Below are 11,905 nucleotides of genomic sequence, written 5' to 3'. Positions count from 1 at the left end.
CCCACTCTGCACTCCCCCTCATTCACAATGCTATGATTTTTAATTTTTTTGGTCTTCGATGCCTGATACCGTATCCCTTTGATGCCTTGTCATGTCACAGGGTGGTGTGCTTCTTTGGGCTTTGTTGTTTCTCAGTTAGATGGCCCCTGGTTTATCATCCAGCCCGTGGGACCCCAGATTCTATATATTTTGACAGCCGGGCACCATCAGCTTTCTTCACCGCATTTGCTTATGCACCCGCTTTGTCTTCAGCGTTCATGTTGGGGTAGGCTGGTGTGCTTCTTCCGTGTGGGCTTTGTTGTTTCTTAGCTAGATGGCCGCCGGATTGTCTTCAAGCCTTTAAGACCCCAGGTGCTATATCATTTGATAGCCAGGCACCATCAGCTTTCTTCACCACTTTTGCTCGTGCACCCACTTTGTCCTCAGCAATCGAGTCAGGACAGGCTGGTGTGCTTCTTCCAGGTGGATTTTGTTGTCTCTCAGCTAGATGGCTACTTGCTTATCTTCAGGTCTTTAAGACTTCAGGTGCTACATCTTTTGGTAGCTGGGCACCATCAGCTTTCTTCACATTTGCTTGTGCACCCATTGTCTTCAGCAACTTCAGGTGTTATGTAGAGGGTTATCTTGAATCAACCTCTCTTGAAAATTTTTTTACAGAGATTGAACAAGTGAGCAGACAGAGTTGTTGGAGTAAAGTTCTTGTACCAAACACTAATTCTACATACCTTACCTGCATTTCAAAATGCACGTACAATTTTAAACATAGTTGGGAAACCCATAATAAATGGAACTTACCTTTCTGATGGAATACAGCGAGCTCACAATCGACACTATCGACATAATCACAATAGCGAAAGCATAGTAATAGTATTCATCAGTGCACCACAGAATAACACTGAACAGCTGGAAAACATAGAATGGATTGAGAACCTAAAAAACAAAGAGATACAAGTCAAAATGAATGAGGTATCTACACCATGTAGATTCACTTGAGAAGAAAGAAAAACAAGGGTTAAGAGTGTAAGCTCAACCGATTACAAGGATCTACATATATGTAACCTCCTCCCTGGAGGACGGACAACAGAAAAGTGGGTGAAGGGAGATGTCGGACAGTGTAAGATATGACAAAATCATAACATAAATTATCAAGGGTTCACAAGGGAGAGGGAGCGGGGAGGGAGGGGGGAAAATGAGGAGCTGATGCCAGGGTCTTACATGGAGAGCAAATGTTTTGAGAATGATGAGGGTAACGAATGTACAAATGTGCTTTATACAATTGATGTATGTATGGACTATGATAAGAGTTATATGAGCCCCCAATAAAATGATTTTTTTTAAAAAAGACCCGTTTAAAAAAAAAAAGGGAGTGTAAGCTCGATAGTACCCTGTCAGTTTTAAAGTGTACTTAAGTACTACCCTAGAGAGTAAAATAGGGTGATAGCATAGTACTTTGTCCCCAGTCCCCCTCCTAGAATATGGTTGAACAAGTAAGCCCAATTAAAAATATTTGCATCCAGTCAGATTGGCAAGAAACAGCTAAATCATATCAAGTCAGCAGTTCTGCATAAAACATATTTAGTCCCAATAATTAAGCACTCTAAGCTACAAAACTTTTAATAGAATAGAAAAAATATTTAGTGGTCCACTGGAATCTAAAGGAGAGAAATAATAGCTAATGGGTTAGTGTTTTGCCTTCCCTAAGAAAAGTACATAAAGATGAAACCTTGAATAAATAAAGAGACCAGGTAAAGTTCAGCAGTACACTCCATTGACCCAAATCTGTAGTCTTTCTAACAGCCCCAATGCCTTAAAATAGATCCTGTATTTTCAAAGCACTTTTAAGATATAAACACTTATATTCTACCTTAGAAACAAATTAGATCATTAGAAGAGAGCGATTCTAATATTATAGAGGAGCAGCAAACAGATTTTCTGAAGATCAAAGTTAGTACTCTAACTATGTTCACTAACCTAGCAACACCAGGTGGCCACATTCATAAACAGTCTGTTATTCCTACTAAAAGCATTATTAACCCAATTCAACTAACTTTTGACCTTTAGCAACAACAAAAGAAGTTTAAAAGGGGCCAAGCAAGCCTAACTCTACTGGATAAAGTCACTTACTGTTTCTTTTATTCACACTTTTGCTGTGGCAGTTAAGTTACAATTAAACAAGTTTCTCTCCCAGAATAAAAGTTACGAATTAAATTACATCCCCCCAAAAGGATGTGTCTTAAATCCTACCCTCAATACCTGTGGGTATAATCCATTCGGAAATTAGGTGTTTGTTATGTTAATGAGGCAGAATTACTATAGAACTTAAGGCAACCTCTTTGGGGATTCTTCAAAGAGATTAAAAGAGTGAACAGAGAAGGAGTGAACTAGATGCCAGGGCACATGAAAATGCCCTAGAAAACAAGAAGCAAAATGTTAAGAGACAGAGGCCTTCCTCCAGAGCCACCCATGAAAAACCTTTTCCTCCAGCGGCAACCCTGAATTTGAACTTCTAGCAGCCTAACTTTAATAAAATAAGTGTATTTGTCAAAGCCATCTTGTGGTAGTTGTTACAGCGGCACAGACAGAATTTGGTACTGAAAACGAAGTGTGTTGCTCTAACCCACTGCCAAGTCAACTTTAATACCTAGCAACCCTTTGGGCCAAAGAACTGCCCCATTGTGCTTCCAAGGTGGTAAATCTTCACGGAAGCACACTACCCCATCTTTTTCCCTAGGAGCAGCTGTTGAACTGGAACTGCCAGACTTTTAGTTAACAGCCACTTAACCCATTCAACCTTAACCCGGGCATGTTGCTGCTCCAACAGATACCTAAAATGTGCAAGTAATTTTGGAATTGGGCAATGGATAGAAACTCAAAGGGTTTTAAGGTGCCTGATAAAGGCCTATACTGCCTTAAAGAGACTATTAGTAGATTGGTGGGTAGCAAAGGCAATTTGATGAGGGCTCAAGTCTCTATCATCTTAGAGTATACATATGGCAGCAACAACCAAATGTGAGCTTTTAATTCAAATGTGGAAATGTGAGCATTTAATTCAGGTTTTAAAAGAAAATGGTAAGCATGTGGTTGAACAGTAGAGGAAGGTGGATGCTTTCTATGAAGAGGCAAAGAATTTGTCTGAATTATCTTCAAATGTCTGATGGAAAAATGAACTTTGATATCTGGCTGTGATCTCTAAGGAAGATCTTAAAGGGGCCTCATGGTTTCTCCTTGCTGTCTATTGTAAAATTCACGAACAAAGAGATGGAGTTAAAATGAAAACAGAACTTAAGGATTTGGGAAAGTCTGTTGTATGCACTAAGGACACAAGTCCTAGAATATTCATCAAGGGCATGACTGCACAATTTTTGGTTAAAGTGATCCATAGCTTGTGTTTGATGAATCTAACCTAACACCATAGCAGAACACCCAACAGCTTGGCAGTAAAAGGATGAAAAGAAAGAAAAATGTCTTCCTCTTGGAATTCTATGGGCAGGGAAAAGCTCAAGGGAGTACTCCAAAGAAAAGGAAAGTTCAGTCGGAAGCAGATCTGTTGAAAGGAACAAGGAATGGGAGACCTCCTAGGCTTCAAGGGTCCCTGAGGACTCAGCCTTCTAGGCTTCAAAGAGCCGAGTCTTGGCCAAGTTGGTTCTGCAGTGTGGGGCTGCTATTCAGGAGGGCCAGGAAGATTGGACCTACACCTAAAGGTGAGGAGGGCTGCCAAGCCCCAGGGACATACTCAAGTCCAGGGGTAGGGTTGCCACTCATCTGGGCTAGGAAAATAGGGTTGCCCAAAGCAGAGGAAGCAGTTACCATCCCAGTGTGCCTGGAAGGTACAGCTGAAGTTCACGGTTGAGGAGCAGCCACCCAGAATCCAGAGAGCATGAGCAACATACAAAGCCTGGGAGGCAAAGCTACTTCCCAGATGTTCTCAGAGAATCAAGAATTATTTTCAAGCCTTGAGATCTAATGTAAATTGTTTTCTTGGGTTCTGGATTTGCTTGGTGCCTGAAATCCCTTCTTTTCCTCCAATTTCTCCCATTTGTAATGGAAAATGTTTACCTTATGCCTGTCCACCAATATATTTTGGAAACAGGTAACTTGTGTTCTAGAGTTCACAGGTTCAAAGATGAAGAGGAACATACCTAAAGTCTTCTAATTGTTAGTGAGGATGACGTTTGGGACTTGAAGTTGACTTAAGGCTTTTGCGATGGGATGATAGGGTGAGTGTATTTTGCACACAGCAAGAGGATGAATTCAAGGGAGCCAAAAAGGGGAATGTTATGGACTGGATTTTACCCCTGTGCTGTAACTCTTAACCAAATCTCTGAATGGCTACATTACCATTTGGGAATGGGCTTTTGTTATGTTACCTTGAATCAATCTTTTTTGAGATATAAAAGATATTATGCAAATGACCAATGAGATAAGGTATGATAAGATGCTGAGATACATGGAAATCTCGAAGAAAGAAGTTGAAGGGACAAAGCACAGTCTCTACAGATGACAAAGAAAGCCTCTCCCTTGAATCAGCACTCATAATTCAGATGTTTATCCTAATGTGTGAGGACATGAATTTGTATGCTAAAGCTATCTACTTATGGTATTTCTGTTAAAACAGCACGAAATAACTAAGACAACCCCCCAACAAAAGTCTACCAATGTGTCATTTTTTATATTCCAAAGCTCTAGTACAATGTCTAGTTTTTAACAGTGTACTACAAAATAACATGTGAAGAAAAAAAAATGAAAAAGTTGTTAAAGAAAAGAGACATATATGAGACAGAGAAAAATAGATATTCAACTTCTTATATAGAATACACAAACACAGAGAGAGACAAGGGGACTTCAAAAAGTTCATGGCAAATTCCATTATCCTTTCATTGTTTTATCCCAAAATTTTGAGGCACTTTGTATATTAATAAATGCAACAACAACCACCAAAAAAGCAATTCTTGCCCAAAACCACAGTTGCTACCTCTACCCTCCAAGTAATAAATAAAGAGAAGCTAGGAAACAAAAAATAAAAAGCTAATCATTATTTAAAGCATGGCTCTTTCAAAATTGACAAATTGAATTATATATATGACAATCTTACCTCCTTAATTAGAAGCTTAAAAACAGAAGGCACTTTCACAGTAATTTCATTTATTCCATAAAGCAACTTTCTATAACAGAAAAAATAATAGCATTATAGCATATTATATAATAACAGTATTCTTAGGAAAGGCACTGTAGTTGGTAGTTCAAACCACAAACTGTTTTTAATATCTGAAATTTAAGCAGTCATGTTTCTAAATATTTGTTTTATATAATTTAAATTCTCTATACTTACAGTATTTACAAAGAAAGATCAATACCGGAACATGTAATTATACTGCTATTTTATTTCATTCTGGCTCCTGTCTTTTTGTGTATTACACAACTACAAAAGCCTTGTAAGCAATATATTTTCTTCCCCATATTGGAACACAAGCGTTCTCAACAATTTTGAAATTAAAATACAATTTCAAGAGGCTAAATAAATTTGAGAGGTCATACACTACTTTTCTAACAATAACACTGTATCGAAAGAGCACTTATACCAAAACATTGTGCATATTTTAGAAAAACTGCTTTTAAAGAGTTACATAAGTTTTCATTTTTAATTCCTTATGTCTATATGATAATTCTTGTCTCTTATGAACTGTAAGTCTCAACTGATTGAATTTTCTGAAAGAACATGCTATAGAAGTAAAAGGAAATCAAAGATTTAATTTGAAAATTACATTTATCTTTAAAATGAGCAATATACTAGCATAGTTTTTACTCTTTAGCAAAATATAACACTAAAAAGAATGGGTAAGTTTCCCAATTTACAAATTTTCATTATGATAATTCCAGCTTATGCTTAATATTCCCATATTTCAGAAACCCTTAAGATGCTATCAATTATAAGACATTTTTTATACCACCTAGAAAGATTAACACATCCCAATTTCAGAGATGTTAAAACTGAGGAAATGTACATGTTGGAATTGATTAACTAGATTATCGTTTTAGGGACATAACTTCAAAATATCAGCTACATTTTTATAACTCTTAAACTGAGATAGTCTTACCCAAAATATTAACAAGTTCTCAACTACTAGGTCTATAGTATTAAAATACCCATTAACATTTCAACTATATGATAAAAGGGTGGATTATATATACTATAGTACTTAAGAACTCTGGTAATAGATCTAACTTTAGCTGGATTAAAAATTACCTGTAGGCATGCATCCCCTTTGTCAGTCCTGCACTATGCTTTTCATAAATTGACGTACAAGAAACACCTTCATCCAGTCCCCTAAATAAATCCAAAGTTTTTATTTTAAACAAAGTTTAAAATATCCAAATTACTTAATGCCTCTTTTTTTCCTATATGCTTGATTTTAAAGTATAATTTCTTTATAAGTAGAAACCCTTAACAAATTTTAGAGATGAGAATGAAATTTTTAATTTAAAATCTCAAACATCTACATTAAACAATGAAAAATTTAACTCTCAAACATGACAATCCATCCATCCCATGATAAACTAGCTGCGAACACTCCAGTTTATACAGTAATATTAGCCTCTCTTAAAGTTTTGCTAAAGCTGTGATAACTAATCATCAAACTAATACAATTAAAAATGACACATAATTAATGTGAGAATTCCAAAATCAAAGAGGAAAAAAGTCTCTATTTCAGTTTCCCTTTTTGCAATTTTGTGAGTCTCAAATTAAGAAACCATTTTCATGCTTTTTTTCTTTCATCTATGCAAATCCTACCCTGATCTAACACAAAGATCAAAAGCACCAACTTTCATGAGCCACAATGTCTAAAACCTAACAATTCTAAGAGAGATTCACTATTTAACATAGTCTCTTTTACCCAAAGTCTTATGTTTATGTTAACTGAGATACTGTCTATAGAACTCTAAAGCACAGAGAACCTTATATATCATACCAATCCATCTTGTCCTACCCCATTAGGAAATCTAAACTCCGTAAATAATCAGATAATTTGATTAACCCAGAAAATAAGAAATTCTACATGTTTTTGTGGTTGGCGAAAACCTTGCAGCAACTATGTTCAACATATTTTTCCTACTGATGTTAGTGATTTCTCCAAGAATCTCTCAGAAATTGGCCTGGAGTGGTTCAAAAAAAAAGAGCTCTTTGGCAGTTTTCTTAAAGTCAATGGTTCTTAAAGAGGAATGGTTTTCAGATTTTGACAAGTGGAAACACCTGGCTCCATTCCAGGACAGTTCAATTATTTAGTTTGTCTAAGGCAAAACCCATTTAATTTAAATGTTCATAGGTGATTGTTTTTACTGGCAGTGTTAAAACCGCCTTTATCATTCAAAAGCAATAGTACTTTAATGAAGGGCTGCTTAATTACTTCAACAAGAGCAATAAAATGAATCCTAAATATTTTAGTGCATTAAAAAACGTGGACCCTCCACAAACAAATTTTAAGGAATTACTTCAATTTGTTCTACCGAAAGACTTGTGATCAACAATGTCCCATCTTTATCTACATAGTAAAATTATGTTTGTGTGTTTATTGCTCTAGCCCTCAAGTAAATTGGAAGGAACTGTCAGCAAATTTGAAGGTGACAATTCAGATACCCTGACTTCAAATACAGACTACAAGGTGTACTCAAAACCCGTTTTGTGGTGACACCTCAAGCAAAAAGGAACTTAGGCTCAGAATACACAGATATAATGTAATTTGGGGATCACACTCCAAGTTTTATGTGAATATTTGCAAAAGTAAACATTGCTACTGGGATTTCTTTTTTAAACAGTTGCTAAGTCTTGAAGGGAATTGATAACAGTAACTGAGTAAAGCCTACATGGCAAAAACCTATTCAATTTCATGTAATACTAGAAAGAAGTTTTCTATCTTAAATATTTAATAAGCTCATAATCTAATCCAAAGAGAATAATACTTACTTTAAGAAATCAAAATTGTGCAGGGTATCATTCCAGAAATACTTTACACTATGGTGGCTGAAATAACGAATCTGTAGAGCATAAATAAAAGTTACATCAAAGATGCACACCACTACTTGTTGTTTACAAACACAAAGCTACCATATAGTGACATGTTAAAACTATAGTGACTACATGTGATATATGTTTCATCTAGTAACATCTAAAACTGTGAGATATACGGCATGTCCCTAACCATAGTATGTGCAAGCGCACAATTCTAGGCTATGCATTTTGGTTTTTAAATAAACTCTTGACACTAAGAACACAATACCTGTTGTGAACGAGTCTGTGGGTATTTGCTCATCTCGTGGTGGATCTCTTCAGCTGGATTCTCAATCAAATGGCCATTGGAAACTTTATTAGCTAGAGATTTTGGACTTAAAAATGAATGAGTATCCGGAGAAAGAAAGCGAATTTTTGCACAAAACCACATTCTGAATTCATCCTTAAAGGTAAGAGAAAGGAAAAATGATAAAGAAAGGATCAATTATGTATTACATGGTTTCCTGTATTTTTATGTAATCTTATTTTACATTACACTATTTACTCATTTTTAATTTGAAAGCATCACTTTCTACTCTTTAGGTAGATAAGCACTTCAAGAGATGCATGAATTCAAACAAGAAACACTTTCCACTGCTCACCCCTCTATGGCATACTTCAATGACACGGTAACATTCCATGAACTATCCCTTAATTAAGCTATCCATACGTTGATAATAGATATTAAAACCTGCTATAACATGCTTTTATTTAGGATTAAAAAACAAAAAAACCAGGATCACACACTAGAAAGGTACTGGTATATTAAACAAACAGGCTGGGCTACAAGAGGTGGTGAATCTAATCAACAACTCCAATGACACTTCAAACACTCAAAACTCACGGAGGGGGAAGTAAAGCCTGGAAAGGAAAAGAACTCAAACTCAGTTGATAAACAGATGCTTTAGGAAATATTACAATCACGATGTCTGGTTACACTCTCATAACCTCTTATATCCCTTCAGAGCTCTTTTGAACAAAATATCCAGTCACAGTCGTTTACTCAAGCAAGCAGCTAAAAGTAAATGCAGACTTACAGTAGTCCTCAGCAGCACCACTTCACAGTCCTTAACTGCAGCCCTAATGCAAGTCGCTTTCACCCGCCACTCTGGCATCCAATAGAGGAGGAGCAGGAGGAAGCCCCCAGTGCAGACCACTCCTAGAGAAACTAACGCAAGCTTCCAGCGACTCAGATTATAGCCAAAAACTTCCTGGATGGATACACAGAGGCACATGATCAAACATCAAATGTAGAACACATAGAGACATTTCAAAATTACTTGTCTCCCAAGTGGGTGTCAATTTAAATGGCACCTTTTTATCTTGCTCCAGAAACTGCAAGAATCTTCCCAGTCCATAATTTAACTGTAAAATTCATTTCTGGTAAATGTGATGCCATATTTATTTATATTTTTAGGCAGTTCAATTTAATGACATTTATACTTTATGGTTTTATGTGTGATACTAATTAAGTTCTTTTCTACTAACAAAATATATTATATTCCACGTGTATTTTCCTTGAACTTATAAATATATTTTCTTAATTCAGACCTTTTCTAGTTGCAAGTGGCCCACTTTTGAAAAGTAAGCCTAAAGCTAACAAAGATAATTGTGAATACCCTTCTCTCAAACTGAAAACTCACTGCTGTCAAGTACATTCAGACTCATAGCAACCATACAAGTCAGAATTGAACTACCACAGTGGGTTTCTGAGACTTGAAATCTTTACAGAAGTAGAGAGTCTCATCTTTCTACCTGGAAAAGGTTAATAGGTTCAAACGACTCACCAGAGCTCCAGACTCTTTACGCAGTTTCCCCTAATGTTAACACCTGAGATAACTATAGCACATCTGTCAAAATCAAGTAACACTGCTACAGTAACTAAGACTCTCTCCAGGATAAAGTCCAGGCTACACACTGCATCTAGATAAACAGGGTTTAACGTGATTCTTTCCCAAATGATAAACTTTTTATCCAAACACTACTATGACTGGTCAATTTGATCTCCAAACTCACTGCCACTGAGTCAATGACTACTTAAAGTGACCCTATAGGAAAGGGAAGAAGTGCCCCTGTGAGTTTCTAAGACTCTAAGTCTTTACAGGAGGAGAAGCCTTGTCTTTCTCCCTTGGAGTGGCTGGTGGTTTCAAACTGCTGACCTTGCAACCAGTTCAACAAGTAGCCACTATGCCACAATTTGATCTACTAACCCAAATTATTTATTATTTAATTAACTTGACCTGTTGATCCCTACCAAGATTGCCTGATTTACCAAGTAAAAACATAAGATGGCTAATCAAATTTTAATTTACAAAACAAATCATTGTTTAGGCTAAGTGTGTTTCATGCACTATTTGGAACATACTTAAACTTATTCTTTGCAATCTGAATTTCAAATTTAATAAGAGCATTTATTGTGTGTTTTGCCTGGCAACCTCTTTTCCTCCCCCACCCCTACAACAGTTGATAAAGTTTCTTTTTGTTTCACTTCTATTACATAAATTTTTAATTTTATAGATTACTTAGAAATAGTGTATTCAGGATTATATATAAAGTTCTCTAGAAGAACTTTAAATCATCGGATGAAAGGAAAATAAAGTAAAAAAATAAAATATCCAAAAACCAACAGCAAAGCTGTTACTGAATCCCAGTACAAAAACACACCACCAGAATAAGCTAAAGAGACGATGCCCTTGGGGGGCAGCTGATACCAAGGGCTCAGCAGAAAGTAAATGTCTAGAAAAGAATGATGGCAACATATGCACAAATATGCCTGATACAATTGATGTATGATTGTTATAAGAGTTGTAAGAGCCCCCCCCAAAATTATCTTTTAATAAAATAAATAAAAATGATACATTTTAAGATTTAAAGATACCAATAATGATGATTTGGCTGTTGCTTTTGAAACTGAACTCTTCTTGCTAGAATAAGGAGCCCTGGTGGTGCAAGTGTTAAGCTCCTGGCTGCTGACCCAAAGATCAGTGGTTCAAACCCATCAGTGGGACTCTTCAGGAGAAAAACTTGGTGGTCTGCATTCAGCAGGATTACAGCCTGGGAGTCCGAAAAGTGAGTTCTACTCTGCCATAGATAGTGCTGCTATGAGTCAGACTTGACATGAGGATGTGCAAAAACAACTCTCTAGAGTAACAAATTAGAGTGATAAACTCTTCTTTACATTTCACTAAGAAACTATAAAAGTTGGTTACCATTTCATCTTCTTGACCTTGGTTGATAGTCTTCCTTTCTTCTTTGTCCATATCTACAGTGGTATGCAATGTTTTGTGCTTCAGAATAGTTGAGAAAAACTTGAGGGAGAAAAAGGAAGTAACTGTTAGGGAACTATTCTCTCATTCCAGATTCCATATACCTACTCTCCATCCGGTGTGTAGAAGAGACTTACACATGGTAAGCAAGTAGAAATTATTTGCTGAATGAATGACAAAGGATGGATGCTAAAATAGTAACAGTTACTTAATGTTTTCATGACACAAATTAATAGCCAAAAGAAAAACAACTGCAGGAACTTAAACTAATCCCTGTGCAAAACTATTGAAATCTCTTGATGCTATGCCAGCAACAAAATAACCACTAAAAATGTTAAGGGGGCTTCGCTGCCATACCAAACCCTTTGAGCAATTCAGTAGCAATTTCTTTTGAATTCTTCCAGAATTTACCTTCTTGGTCTTTGTTCTAGCCTCATGTTACAATCTGTCCACCATGGTAACAATGATCCATCAGATCAATACAGCCCAAGACAGCAGTCATTCTCAAGGGTTGCTCTTGCTGTTTTAGTCTATGAGGAAAATGAGCAAGCACAACCTCTTTCCCAATAGCAAAGGTCAGCTGTGGCTGCCTAAA

The 11,905-nt window shown here is 36.4% G+C and overlaps 1 protein-coding gene across 5 annotated transcripts in view; it reads right to left on the bottom strand.

Moving 5' to 3' along the window:
* ATP13A3 (ATPase 13A3) overlaps positions 1 to 11,346 on the bottom strand; it is a 78,493-nt gene extending 67,147 nt beyond the window's left edge. For 3 of the 5 annotated variants that reach the window (XM_045287503.1, XM_004712341.2, XM_045287506.1), the window contains exons 1-7: positions 11,254 to 11,346; positions 9,082 to 9,255; positions 8,274 to 8,447; positions 7,961 to 8,031; positions 6,245 to 6,325; positions 5,093 to 5,162; positions 796 to 930 (exon numbers count right to left, since the gene is read on the bottom strand). In XM_045287503.1, coding sequence (XP_045143438.1) covers positions 796 to 930; positions 5,093 to 5,162; positions 6,245 to 6,325; positions 7,961 to 8,031; positions 8,274 to 8,447; positions 9,082 to 9,255; positions 11,254 to 11,304 — 756 coding nt within the window. In that variant the 5' untranslated portion in view covers positions 11,305 to 11,346. The remainder of the gene's footprint in view (positions 1 to 795; positions 931 to 5,092; positions 5,163 to 6,244; positions 6,326 to 7,960; positions 8,032 to 8,273; positions 8,448 to 9,081; positions 9,256 to 11,253) is intronic. The other 2 variants (XM_045287504.1, XM_045287505.1) reach the window with 1 other exon arrangement.
* Between the last annotated feature and the right edge of the window lie 559 nt (positions 11,347 to 11,905).

This window comes from Echinops telfairi, unplaced genomic scaffold (assembly GCF_000313985.2).
Source record: "Echinops telfairi isolate 266 unplaced genomic scaffold, ASM31398v2 ScPeMD7_17;HRSCAF=63, whole genome shotgun sequence".
Classification (NCBI taxonomy): domain Eukaryota; kingdom Metazoa; phylum Chordata; class Mammalia; order Afrosoricida; family Tenrecidae; genus Echinops; species Echinops telfairi.
Note: the sequence above shows the minus strand (reverse complement) of the source record. Positions and strands in the feature narration are given on the sequence as shown.